This window comes from Monodelphis domestica, chromosome 2 (genome assembly GCF_027887165.1).
Source record: "Monodelphis domestica isolate mMonDom1 chromosome 2, mMonDom1.pri, whole genome shotgun sequence".
NCBI lineage: Eukaryota > Metazoa > Chordata > Mammalia > Didelphimorphia > Didelphidae > Monodelphis > Monodelphis domestica.
The window spans coordinates 534447400-534460448 of record NC_077228.1 but is presented as its reverse complement, the minus strand read 5'-3'; the positions used below and the strand labels follow the sequence as shown (position 1 = coordinate 534460448).

Genomic DNA, 13049 nt, shown 5'->3' with positions numbered 1-13049 from the left:
CTTCACTGATAAAGACTTTTACTCATATTCATATTAGATCCTCACAAGTAGGAGCACAGGCAGGGGTAGCATTCTCATTGCATTCACAGCTCAGGCCATGAGCTCAGAGTGACTGAATGACTTGAACAAAATCCTAAAAGCTGAGACTAGAAATCAAACTCCGTAACGTTGTCTCTACATTCAGTCTTTCTTTTTCACTTTGTCTGTACTCTCAGTCCTCTCTTCACAGATAATTATACTACTTGGTACATATATACAGAAGATTTATATTATTTCATGATGTATCATCTGTAAGCATAATTTTCTTTTTTTTTCTTTAAACCCTTACCTTCCATATTGGAATCAATATGTGGAACCAATGTGTATTGGTTCCAAGGCAGAAGAGAGCAGTAAAGGCTAGACAATGGGGGTCAAGTATCTTGCCTAGGGCCACACAGCTAGGAAGTGTCTGAGGTCAGATTTGAACCTAGGACCGCCTGCCTCTAGACCTGGCTCTCAATCCACTGAGCCACCCAGCTGTTCCCCATACTGTAATTTTCTAAGGGATCATTTTCAATCTCATCTTTTCTGTTACAGTAACTGAGATCACAGGATGAATGCCAACACTACTTTTTTCTATTGACCTGAGCCATAAGGAATTTACTTTTTTGGAATAGTCATTACTTATTTCTTTTTAAATAATTTATCCTTAAATACCACTTATCACTAAAATAAAAATAGAATCCTTATAATAAACACCATATTAAAAAAAGAAAGACATTAGGGGGTATCTGGGTAGTTCAGTGGATAAAGAGCCAGGTCTAGAGATGGGAGATCCTGAGTTCAAATCTGGCCTCTAAACACTTCCTAGCTGTGTCAGCCCTGGGCAAGTCACTTAACCCCATTGCCTAAATATTCCCCCTCTTCTGCATTATTGGTTCCTTGGGGGTTCCCACTGTGACCCAAGAGATCTGAGTTCAAAATGTGTGAATGGCACCTCAAACAGTAAAGAGTTGGCCAGTTTTGTTAGGAAGTTATTTTTCCTCTGGGATAAACATGTGCTTGTTTCAACTTTAATAAATTTCTTTCTGCAGTGATTCCAAGTATTATGGTGGAGTATATAATGCTTTTGGGGTTCATGCCGTAATTAGATTAAACCCTGATTGTTTCTGACTATGGGCACCATGTCCTTTCTGTTACTCAACTGCACATCAAATTCTTTCCAAACTTCTGAGAAGGTTGAACATTTAGGTGTGTGAAGATCATTAAAGCTCTGTTCTAGGGTCCTGCCCAAGACCTTTAATTACTGGAGCTACCTCTAGTAAGAGAATCTTTAAATGTATAGGCTCCATATGTAGAATGATTCATTGGGGGGAGGTGGATGTTCTAGGAGATTTAACACGACAAATGAGGAGATTTAACATGCTGGTCTCCCAAAGAATCAAAAGGGAGATTGTGAAAGGAAATATGCCCTTCCCCCTTTCCCTACATGTACCTCACATGGGACCTGGAAGCAAGGACTATGTAATGGAAATCATGGAGTAGATTAGCTGATGAGGATAGAATGGCAGCTGGAAAAAACCAGCAATGGACTCAAGAATATCAAGAGAGAAGGGGGATGGGCAATCTTCCCCTGCACAGCCCCACTGGGAGCCAAGATCAAATTAGAAAGCATGGCTGGCTCTAGAGATGTCATGTGTGAGAGTTAGTGAAGAATAAATAGGAGAATAAATTTGATAAAGTGAGGTATGAGTGAATTTTGGCCTTTTCTCTTCCATGTTTGTCACTAACCAGACCTGCCTGTGAGGGTGGCTAGGGGCCCTCTAGGAGTCCATAGAATAGCCACCTAAGTGAAGCAATAAGGAAAGTACTTTCATATTTCTCACTCTTATTTTTCCATCTTTCTTTTCCCCCTACTCTCTCTGATTAATAAAAATATTAATTTATGGCTAGTCTCATAATTTTAATTATTACATTTATGGCAACCATGGAGGAATCAGATGTTATAGAATTACTTCATACTCTGTTAACGGATGACGAAAGGAACATGATCCTTTCTATTGTGAACGGATCTCAAAATGATGATACTGTATGTTGGCACCTAGAAAACCTGAAATGGAATTGTAATTCAACCAAAGATTACATCCATCTATGTGAGACTAGAAATGCATTATTAAAGGGAACGAAAGCTTGCTCTGACAGGCCAAGTGATTGGACTAAATTCGATGACCTCAGATAGGGAGAGAATAAGAGACCATCTCAGTTTTATGACAGTTCTATGACAGATGAACTAGGTTCTAGGTATCCTGGCATGGATGTCTCCAGAGGGATAGATGCCAGACTCATAAGGATTCATTTTGTAAAGAATCATTCCTGAGAGATTAAGGACTATTTTAAGAACAATTGCCCAGACTGGCCCATCATGGACATAGAAAACCTAAAGACGACAGCAGCATAGGTGTTTGAGGGCTATGAAAGATGAAATAGAGAGAAAGCTGAAAAAGAGGAACTGGAGAGATTTTGAAAGGAAAAAACTGAATAAGAGGTGAAATTAAAGAAGGAAAAATATGAATTATAAAAACAAATAAAAGAAAGAGATGAAAGACAGACAGAGGTCATAAAAGAATCCATGAAGCAACCAATGCCATATTCTTTTTGTGGGAAACAAGCTCATGTAGCTATGAGTTGTAGAATGAGAAACAGAAGGTGGAGAAATAATAATAATAATATATCCTCCAATAGGTCCAGTGATTATAATGGATAAATTATAACTCAGTTCATAATACATCTCAAGGAATCTGTAATTATTGTGGAGCACCACAGAGAAATGGTCAGAATGACCAAAGTGATGGCCAGAGGTATGGCCAAAGGAACCAAGATGTATGATGATACTTGGGAGGGGAAGGGACCTCAAGGAGCCTGGAGGTGAATTTGAAGCCTGTTCAGACCTCACTGTTCTCCTCTCCACAGTGAAGAAATCTGTAATGCAATCTTAAATACAGCTCTACACCCAGAAGACAAGGTATAAATAAAGTACTATTAACCACTGCAACAGCTACCTAAATCATAGAAAAGGTCTCTTGGATACATTCCTTGCATGTAAAACGGGTACTCTCTACTGACACTGAGTGACATCCTATCACATATAGTGCATTTGCTGCTTTTTCTTTAGCTTTAATTTTGCTCTTAAGTTTACATATTAATCTAATGTTACTTTCACTTAATATGTTTTAATTAATAGCTATGTGTTCTTACATTGTCCTTATTTGTATCTTCTTCCTATGATTGGACAAGGGTCAATGCCATTATAAAAGTCCATAGACAAGTTGGACAAACTCTTTTCCATGGCAAAGCCATGGGTTCCGATGGACGCTGGGTCTGCCACTGGATCCATCAAAACTCTGTTTTGTCATGGGAAACAATTCCAGTTCAAGAAACGAGACGTGACCACAGCCTGCACCATAGGAAGGTCACATATTACTAAAATAGCATTTTGCTCCTTTTTGCTCTGCTAACTGTTACATAGATGATGATGGATGGACTCCATCAAAAAGGTTACAACCTATATCAGTAACCTCGGATGAATTTAAAGAACTGAAAATAACAGTTGATTTAAATAGGTCTTCAGAAGTGTTTTTTTAGATATCTAGAACCACCATTACCTCTGACTGATCATTTCCCTACCTTTGACTAATGTGTGACAAGAGACATTCAACACAGATTGTGGAGGGGGAGGTTTTTTTGCTTTAGGGCTCATTCAGTACAAAGAAGCTGAACCTAATCCAATCAGGTGCCCTCAGAGCCCAGAGAGGCCATGACCCCTTCCACTTAGAAAGCAGAGTTTTCTGAAAGAACCAGCTGAATCTAATCCCATCAAAAGTCTCCAGAATGCAGGGAAGCCCTGGCTACCTACCCATCCTCATTGACTGCTGGACTTTAAGCCAATCAAAAGCCTTCAGAGGACAGGGAAGCACAAACCCCCAACAACCCTACCCTAGAGACTACACCAAGATATCTTCTGTTAACGATCCAAGAAGGGAGACTGATAGAAGTCCCCGAAAACAAAGAAAACGAGAGGAACAAGAGCACAGACAAATACGGGGAGTAAAGAAGGGGTGAATTTGAGCAAACAACAACAAAGAAGAAAAACTACTACTCAGCAAATGGAAGAGAGGGGGAGAGATCAGCAAACGATAAACCATAAATCCCAGCAAATTGTATACAGGCTGTGGAAGAACTCAAAACACAACTAAGAGAGTCTGAAGACAATTGGGAAAAGAACCAGAGTAAAACAACTAGAATCAAGTGACCTCACAAGGCAGCAGGACACTATAAAACAAAACAAAAAGAATGAAAAAATTGGGGAAAATGTGAAGCATCTCATTCACAAAACAGACAATTTAGAAAATCGTTGAAGAAGAGACAATTTAAGAATAATTGGTCTACCAGAAAACCACAACAAAAGAAAAAGCCTGGACATAATACTAGAGGAAATTATCCAGGAAAACTGTCCCTAAATCCTAGAACAAGGGGGGAAAGTAGAGATTGAAAGAATCCACAGATCACCCCCTGTATTTAATCCCCAACTGACAACACCAAGAAATGTTATAGCCAAATTCAAAAACAATCAGATGAAAGAACAGATATTACAAGCTGCCAAGAAGAAGCCATTTAGATAACATGGAAACATGGTGAGGATAACACAGGATCTGTCTGCAGCCACACTGAAGGACCGAAAGGCATGGAATACGATATTCGGGAAAGCAAGAGAACTAGGTCTACAGCCAAGAATAAAATACCCATCAAAACTGACTATATTCTTACAGGGTAAAGTATGGTCATTTAACACAACAGAAGAGTTGCAAGCATTCATGAATAAAATACCAGACCTGAACAGAAAATTTGAAGTCCAACCACAGAACTCAAGAGAATCATCAAAAGGTAATTTTAAAAAAGGGGAAAAAACAACAACAACAACAACAACAAAAATTTTTAAGAGACTCAATAAGTTTAAATGATATGTATTCCTATAAGAAAAGAGGTCATTGGCAACTCTTAAAAACTGTTGCTATCACCTGAGCAACTAGAAGAACTACACTTAGAGGGAACAGTGACAAACTGTATAGGATGAAAGGACAAGACATAAATAGGTATATCAATATATGCATGCAAAAATACATATACATGTGTATGTGTATATATATACATATACACATGACTAAAGCTAAAAAAGAAAAGAGGTTATGACTAAAAGAAATGGGAAAAGAAACAAATGGGGTTAAATTTATATGTCACAAAAAAGCTCATGGCGGGAGGGGGGAGAACATCGATACACTGGAAGGGTAAAGAGGTTGGAGATAGGAAATACTCAACTCTTACGTACTTTGAAACTGACCCAAAGAGGGAAGAACAATCCAATCCATGGGGGAAGAGATTAGATTTGCGCCCTATAGGGGAATAGAATGGAGGGGGGGGGTGGGGGAATTATAAAAAGACTACAGGGGAAAATAAGGGAGGGAATAAGAAGGGAGTGGGGTAGAAAGGGAAGTACAAGGGGGACTGATTTAAAGTAAATCACTGGACTAAAAGGTAGAGCTGAAGAAGAAAGGTTAGAATTAGGAAAGGATATCAAAATGCCAGGGAGTCCACAAGTGACAGTCATATCTTTGAACGTGAATGGGATGAACTCACCCATAAAACGTAGACGAATAGCAGAATGGATTAGAATCCAAAACCCTACCATATGTTGTCTTCAAGAAACACACATGAGGCGGGTAGACATCCACAAGGTCAGAATTAAAGGATGGTGTAAGACCTTCTGGGCCTCAACTGACAGAAAGAAGGCAGGAGTGGCAATCATGATATCTGATAAAGCCAAAGCAAAAATAGACCTGATCAAAAGCGATAGGGAAGGTAATTATATTTTGTTAAAAGGGACTTTAGATAATGAGGAAATATCACTAATCAACATGTATGCACCAAATAATATAGCACCCGAATTTCTAATGGAGAAACTAGGAGAATTGAAGGAAGAAATGGACAGTAAAACCATATAGTGGGAGACTTGAACCAACCATTATCAAATTTAGGTAAATCAAATCAAAAAATAAATAAGAAAGAGGTAAAAGAAGTGAATGAAATCTTAGAAAAATTAGAATTAATAGACATATGGAGAAAAATAAATAGGGGTAAAAAGGAATACACCTTCTTCTCAGCACCACATGGCGCATTCACAAAGATTGACCATACATTAGGTCACAGAAACATGGCACACAAATGCAGAAAAGCAGAAATAATGAATGCAGCCTTTTCAGACCACAAGGCAATAAAAATAATGATCAGTAATGGTTCATGGAAAACCAAATCGGAAATTAAACAATATGATACTCCAAAATCGTTTAGAGAAGATATCATAGAAACAATTAATAATTTCGAGGAAAATGACAATGGCGAGACATCCTTTCGAACCTTTTGGGATACAGCCAAAGCGGTAATCAGAGGTAAATTCATATCCCTGAGTGCATATATTAACAAACTAGGGAGAGCAGAGATCAATCATTTGGAAATGCAAATAAAAAAACTCAAAAGCAACCAAATTAAAACCCCCCAGCAGAAAACCAAACTAGAAATCCTAAAAATTAAGGGAGAAATTAATAAAATTGAAAGTGATAGAACTGTTGATTTAATAAATAAGACAAGAAGCTGGTACTTTGAAAAAACAAACAAAATAGAAAAAGTACTGGTCAATCTAATTTAAAAAAGGAAGGAAGAAAAGCAAATTAACAGCATCAAAGATGAAAAGGGCGACATCACCTCCGATGAAGAGGAAATTAAGGCAATCATTAAAAACTACTTTGCCCAATTATATGGCAATAAATATACCAACCTAGGTGATATGGATGAATATATACAAAAATACAAACTGCCTAGACTAACAGAAGAAGAAATAGAATTCTTAAATAATCCCATATCAGAAAATGACATCCAACAAGCCATCAAAGAACTTCCTAAGAAAAAATCCCCAGGGCCTGATGGATTCACCTGTGAATTCTATCAAACATTCAGAGAATAGTTAATCCCAATACTATACAAACTATTTGACATAATAAGCAAAGAGGGAGTTCTACCAAACTCCTTTTATGACACAAACATGGTACTGATTCTAAAACCAGGCAGGTCAAAAACAGAGAAAGAAAATTATAGACCAATCTCCCTAATGAATATAGATGCAAAAATCTTAAATAGGATACTAGCAAAAAGACTCCAGCAAGTGATCAGAAGGGTCATCCACCATGATCAAGTAGGATTTATACCAGGGATGCAGGGCTGGTTCAATATTAGGAAAACCATCCACATAATTGACCACATCAACAAGCAAACCAACAAGAACCACATGATTATCTCAATAGACGCAGAAGAAGCCTTTGATACAATATAACACCCATTCTTATGAAAAACACTGGAAAGCATAGGAATAGAAGGGTCATTCCTAAAAATAATAAACAGTATATATCTAAAACCATCAGCTAATATCATCTGCAATGGGGATAAACTAGATGCATTCCCAATAAGATCAGGAGTGAAACAAGGATGCCCATTATCACCTCTACTACTTGACATTGTACTAGAAACACTAGCAGTAGCAATTAGAGAAGAAAAAGAAATTGAAGGCATCAAAATAGGCAAGGAGGAGACCAAGTTATCACTCTTTGCAGATGACATGATGGTCTACTTAAAGAATCCTAGAGATTCAACCAAAAAGCTAATTGAAATAATCAACAACTTTAGCAAAGTTGCAGGATACAAAATAAACCCACATAAGTCATCAGCATTCCTATATATCTCCAACACAACTCAGCAGCAAAAACTAGAAAGAGAAATCCCATTCAAAATCACCTTAGACAAAATAAAATACTGTGAGATTTAAAATGGTTGAGGTCTTAAACTGTACTGATTAAAATAGTGGAAGATATAAATTGTGATAGATATAAGAGAGGGTGAGTAAATTTGACTGCAGAAATATGTTTCACTACAGTGTCTTGGGTTTAAAATCAAATATAAGGTGGTCACCGGGGAAATATTCCCAAATATTCAAATACCCAAGTCAATTGGGTTTTATAGAGATTTTAATTAACAATACAATGAGTAATCAAAGAAAGAGAAGGAGAGTAAGAAAGGAATAAGTATGAAGGGCCTCAAGCCAATATGGCCTAGACCTGAGTCTTAAAAGAGAAATCAGTCAGTTTTTTAACACTCACCACAAGGTCTGACTAAACAAGGATTCTAGTAACACCAGGCCAGCTTCCTTCCTCAAAGAGTCTTCCAGCCAGAGATTGTTTCAAAGGGCCTCTCTAAAGAGCCTCCAGAGCTCCTACCCCAGAGATACAGAGCCCCTCAGAGGAGCTCCTCAAAGAACTCTCCTTCAGGATGAGAGTCAGAAATCAAGATCCCTAAATGAGTCTTTTCAAAATGAGCTCCCTCAGAAACAGATCCAGCTCTTCTCTGAGCTCTTATTTTTAAGGGCAAAATCTCCTACGTCACCTCCCCTAAGTCCTTACATCTACCAATCATTGTAGATGTTTCTAAAGGACTGCCCATTTTGAATTCACAGCTGAGTAGTTTTAATCTCTTTAGTAAGTTATGAAAAAATGCTGCTGTGTCGACAAATTTCATTAAGAGAAAACCCCTGAGTAAGTTTTCACCTTTTAGGTCTAAGTACTCTACAAGTTGCCCACCTTTATAGGTACTTAGTATCCCATTGTATCAATTCTAAAACAGTCATGACTCAAAGAACTTCCTGTCCCTTCCATAAGCATGGATCAAAGTACTTTTCATTGTTCTCAAGGAGCTCTCTGTCCTAAAGCGAAGTAGGGTGGAGTAGGGATATTCCCAAGGCAAGGAGCCCCCACACTCAAATAGAGTTCTCACCATCTGCTAAGGAACTTTTTTAAGTAGAAGATTCCCAAGTGGGGGAAACCCCTAACATTCATAACTCTGAAAAATTTTGAGGTTTACAATACCTAGGAATCTATCTCCCGAGACAAACACAGGAACTATATGAACACAACTACAAAACACTTGCCACACAACTAAAACTAGACTTGAGCAAATGGAAAAACATTAACTGCTCATGGATAGGACGAGCCAATATAATAAAAATGAACATCCTACCCAAACTTATTTATCTATTTAATGCCATACCCATTGAACACCAAAAAAATTTCTTTACTGATTTAGAAAAAACCATAACAAAGTTCATTTGGAATAACAAAAGATCAAGGATATCCAGGGAAATAATGAAAAAAAAAACCACAAATGGGGGGTCTTGCAGTCCCAGACCTCAAACTATATTACAAAACAGCAGTCATCAAAACAATTTGGTACTGGCTAAGAGACAGAAAGGAGGATCAGTGGAATAGACTGGGGGCAAGCAACCTCAACACGACTGTATACGATAAACCCAAAGATCCCAGCTTTTGGGACAAAAATCCACTATTTGATAAAAACTGCTGGGAAAATTAGAAGACAGTGTTGGAGAGATTAGGAATTGATCAACACCTCACACCCTACACCAAGATAAATCCAAAATGGGTGAATGACTTGAACATAAAGAAGGAAACTATAAGAAAATTAGGCGAATACAGAACAGTATACATGTCAGACCTTTGGGAGGGGAAAGACTTTAACACCAAACAAGACATAGAAGGAATCACAAAATGTAAATTAAATAATTTTGACTACATCAAACTGAAAAGCTTTTGTACAAAAAAACCCAATGTAACTAAAATCAGAAGGGAAACAACAAATTGGGAAAAAATCTTCATAAAAACCTCTGACAAAGGTTTAATTACTCAAATTTATAAAGGGCTAAATCAATTGTACAAAAAACCAAGCCATTCTCCAATTGATAAATGGGCAAGGGACATAGATAGGCAGTTTTCAGATAAAGAAATCAAAACTATTAATAAGCACATGAAGAAGTGTTCTACATCTCATTTTATAATAAGAGAGATGCAAATCAAAACAACTCTGAGGTATCACCTCACACCTAGCAGATTGGCTAACATGATAGCAAAGGAAAGTAATGAATGCTGGAGTGATATTGGCAAAGTAGGGACATTAATTCATTGCTGGTGGAGTTGTGAACTGATCCATCCATTCGGGAGGGCAATTTGGAACTATGACCAAAGGGCGATAAAAGAATATCTACCCTTTGATCCAGCCATAGCACTGCTAGGTCTTTACCCCAAAGAGATAATGGAGAAAAAGACATGTACAAAAACATTTATAGCTGCTCTCCTTGTGGTGGCCAAAAATTGGAAAACGAGGGGATGCCCATCAATTGGGGAATGGCTGAACAAATTGTGGTATATGTTGGTCATGGAATACTATTGTGCAAAAAGGAATAACAAAGTGGAGGTATTCCATGGAGACTGGAACGACCTCCAGGAAGTGATGCAGAGCGAGAGGAGCAGAACCAGGAGAACATTGTACACAGAGACTAATACACTGTGGTATAATCGAACATAATGGACTTCTCCATTAGTGGCGGTGTAATGTCCCTGAACAATCTGCAGGGATCTAGGAGAAAAAACACTATCCATAAGCAGAGGACAAACTGCGGGAGTAGAAACACCGAGGAAAAGCAACTGCCTGACTACGGCGGTTGAGGGGCCATGACAGAGGAGAGACTATAAATGAACACTCTAATGAAAATATTAACAACATGGCAATGGGTTCAAATCAAGAACACATGTGATACCCAGTGGAATCACGCGTCGGCTATGGGGGGTGAGGGGAGAGGAAAAGAAAATGATCTTTGTCTTTAATGAATAATGCATGGAAATGATCAAATAAAATATTATAAAATAAAAGATGAGTTTCTGGTTGTTTTTTAATTTACTTTTCTCTAGATTTCCAATGGGAAATTTGATTTAAAAAAAATTTTTTTTTACTTGAGTATATGGAATCAGTATTTATGTTTTTGATTTTGAAAGATAAGTTTGCAATACCTATTAACCCTGATACTAATGTATACCCAAAAAAACTTAGACTATGAAAACCTGCCATTGAGTGTGAAGTATTATGTGACTTTAATATTTGTATCTAATTCCAGAAGAAGGGATCACTAAAGAGCTACTGTACAGTGCAAAGCACAAGTCAAGGAGACCAACAATCTCTGTGGGATTGATAAGGATCTAGGACAACACAGAGGACTTGTTTTGGGGATTGAGGAAGCAGCTGTATGGCAAATTCAGACACTGGACTTCCTTGGGCCAGGTTTCAACAAATATCTTGCGAATCTTAAATTTACTCAGATTCTGCTTTAGAAGATTTGGTTAAGCTATTCCCCTATTATAACAATGGAGATCCTTAATCAGCGATGTATTGGGAACTTTTAAAATTACTCCACCCTACTCAGACAGTGCCTGAGGGGAAGATAAAGTTGTAAACTCCTGATTGAACAATGAAAGACCCCAACTCATACCTTATAGTAAAGCTAGAACATTAAGCTAGGCCTATTTTAGATCTAATACAAAACAGTGTTAGGTACTTGTAAAGGTTAAATTAGTACCTGAAAGGTCAAGCAACTTAAAAAAGTCAAGGGTAACAAATAGGTGTGAAGTACTCAGAAGATTTAGTCTAACCAGAGAAAAGAAAACCAAAGAGGGGTTAGACCCAAAGAAGGGTCTAACATCAGATATTAACACGGAACCACCTATCTCTAGGTCGGCCTCTTGATCCACTGAGCCACCAACTGCTTATTTTTTAACACTTTTAAAAAAGGAAAAATATTATGCACAAGTAACCTTCATATAAATTTATCATTCAATACATTACTTGTAATGAGCCAATAGAAAAATGTACCTTTAAATATATTAACAATCAATTCATTTTGTTGATTGGTTGGGGAGCTAAAAACAAAAAATGAATTTCGATCCCTCAGTAAAAGAAGTTGAACAAATCACCTCCTGTTTTCTCTATCATATATGTATGAGCCCGCTCAGTTTTCTACTTAAAAATGAGAATACAGCTAGTGGTTCAGTGGACAGAACACCAAGCAAGGTCACGAACACCTGAATTCTAATCCCACCTCAGAACCTGCCTAGTACTGTGACCCTGGACAAGTCAGCTTCAGCTTCTTCATCTGTAAAATGAATATCATAATATCCCCAACTTCCTCAGGTTTATATAAGGATCACATGAGATTTAGAAAATGCCTGACACAGAGTAGGCTGAGTAAAAGACAGCTATTAGTTTTTTCATTGTTAATTTTATTTTGATTATTCACTCTAATTCTACTCTTATTTAATCTGTTAATGTCGTCATGCTTCCATTCCCTTATTTCCTAATAAACTAAAAGGATTTCCATTCCAAAACACTGTCTTTTCCCAAGATTACCTAAGAGTGTGGTTCATGATCTGCTGCTACTTCTCAAACCATTTCTATTTTTTTCCCTAGATATTGAGGTTCCTGACAGCATGGCCTGCCTCTTCCATTCTCTTTTTGGAAAGTAAATTATTGAGGGGACTTGGATTCACAACTCCCTTTTATCCTCAGGATCAGACCATAGGAAATGCTTAATCAATGCTACTGACTCATTGCCTAGACCCAGGACTGATCCCATCAAGACCATTAAACTACAAGGAGGGGTAGAAAATTCAATGCTGAAGGAGCAGCTGCTTTTCAACGACTCACCTATACAAGTGTCTGTCCCAGCTTCTCCCTCTTCATTCTGTACATCTTCTCTCTTCAACAGGAAGAACAAATCTAGTTTGGAAACGGGAATCCCTGCAACACGGAGAGAATAAAGAGCTGAGTTCAAAGAGCTATCTGAGAATTCAAAAGTTTTAAACTAAAATTTTTGTGCATTTCTTCTGTTCTCAGAACACCTCAGTTTCTCTTAATATTCCAACCCTTTCTCCCTATCAGATAGTAATTCCTTATCAAAAAAAAAAAGAAATTTTAATGAAAAAGGGGAAGATAAAAACATTTGGTAAAATCAATCAGTATGTCAAAAATCTGCCATCATATGCAAAGTTCCAGAACTCTCAGTCTGCAGGCTACAA

General features: G+C 37.5%; 1 protein-coding gene across 6 annotated transcripts in view; it reads right to left on the bottom strand.

Annotated features, from left to right (window-relative positions):
- The window catches only part of LOC130453528 (zinc finger protein 260-like), a 498148-nt gene that overhangs the window by 18239 nt on the left and 466860 nt on the right, over positions 1-13049 (bottom strand). For 5 of the 6 annotated variants that reach the window (XM_056814437.1, XM_056814435.1, XM_056814434.1 and 2 more), the window contains exon 6: positions 12679-12771. In XM_056814437.1, coding sequence (XP_056670415.1) covers positions 12679-12771 — 93 coding nt within the window. Of the gene's footprint in view, positions 1-5670; positions 6379-12678; positions 12772-13049 lie in introns of those variants that run through there. The other variant, XM_056814438.1, reaches the window with a different exon arrangement.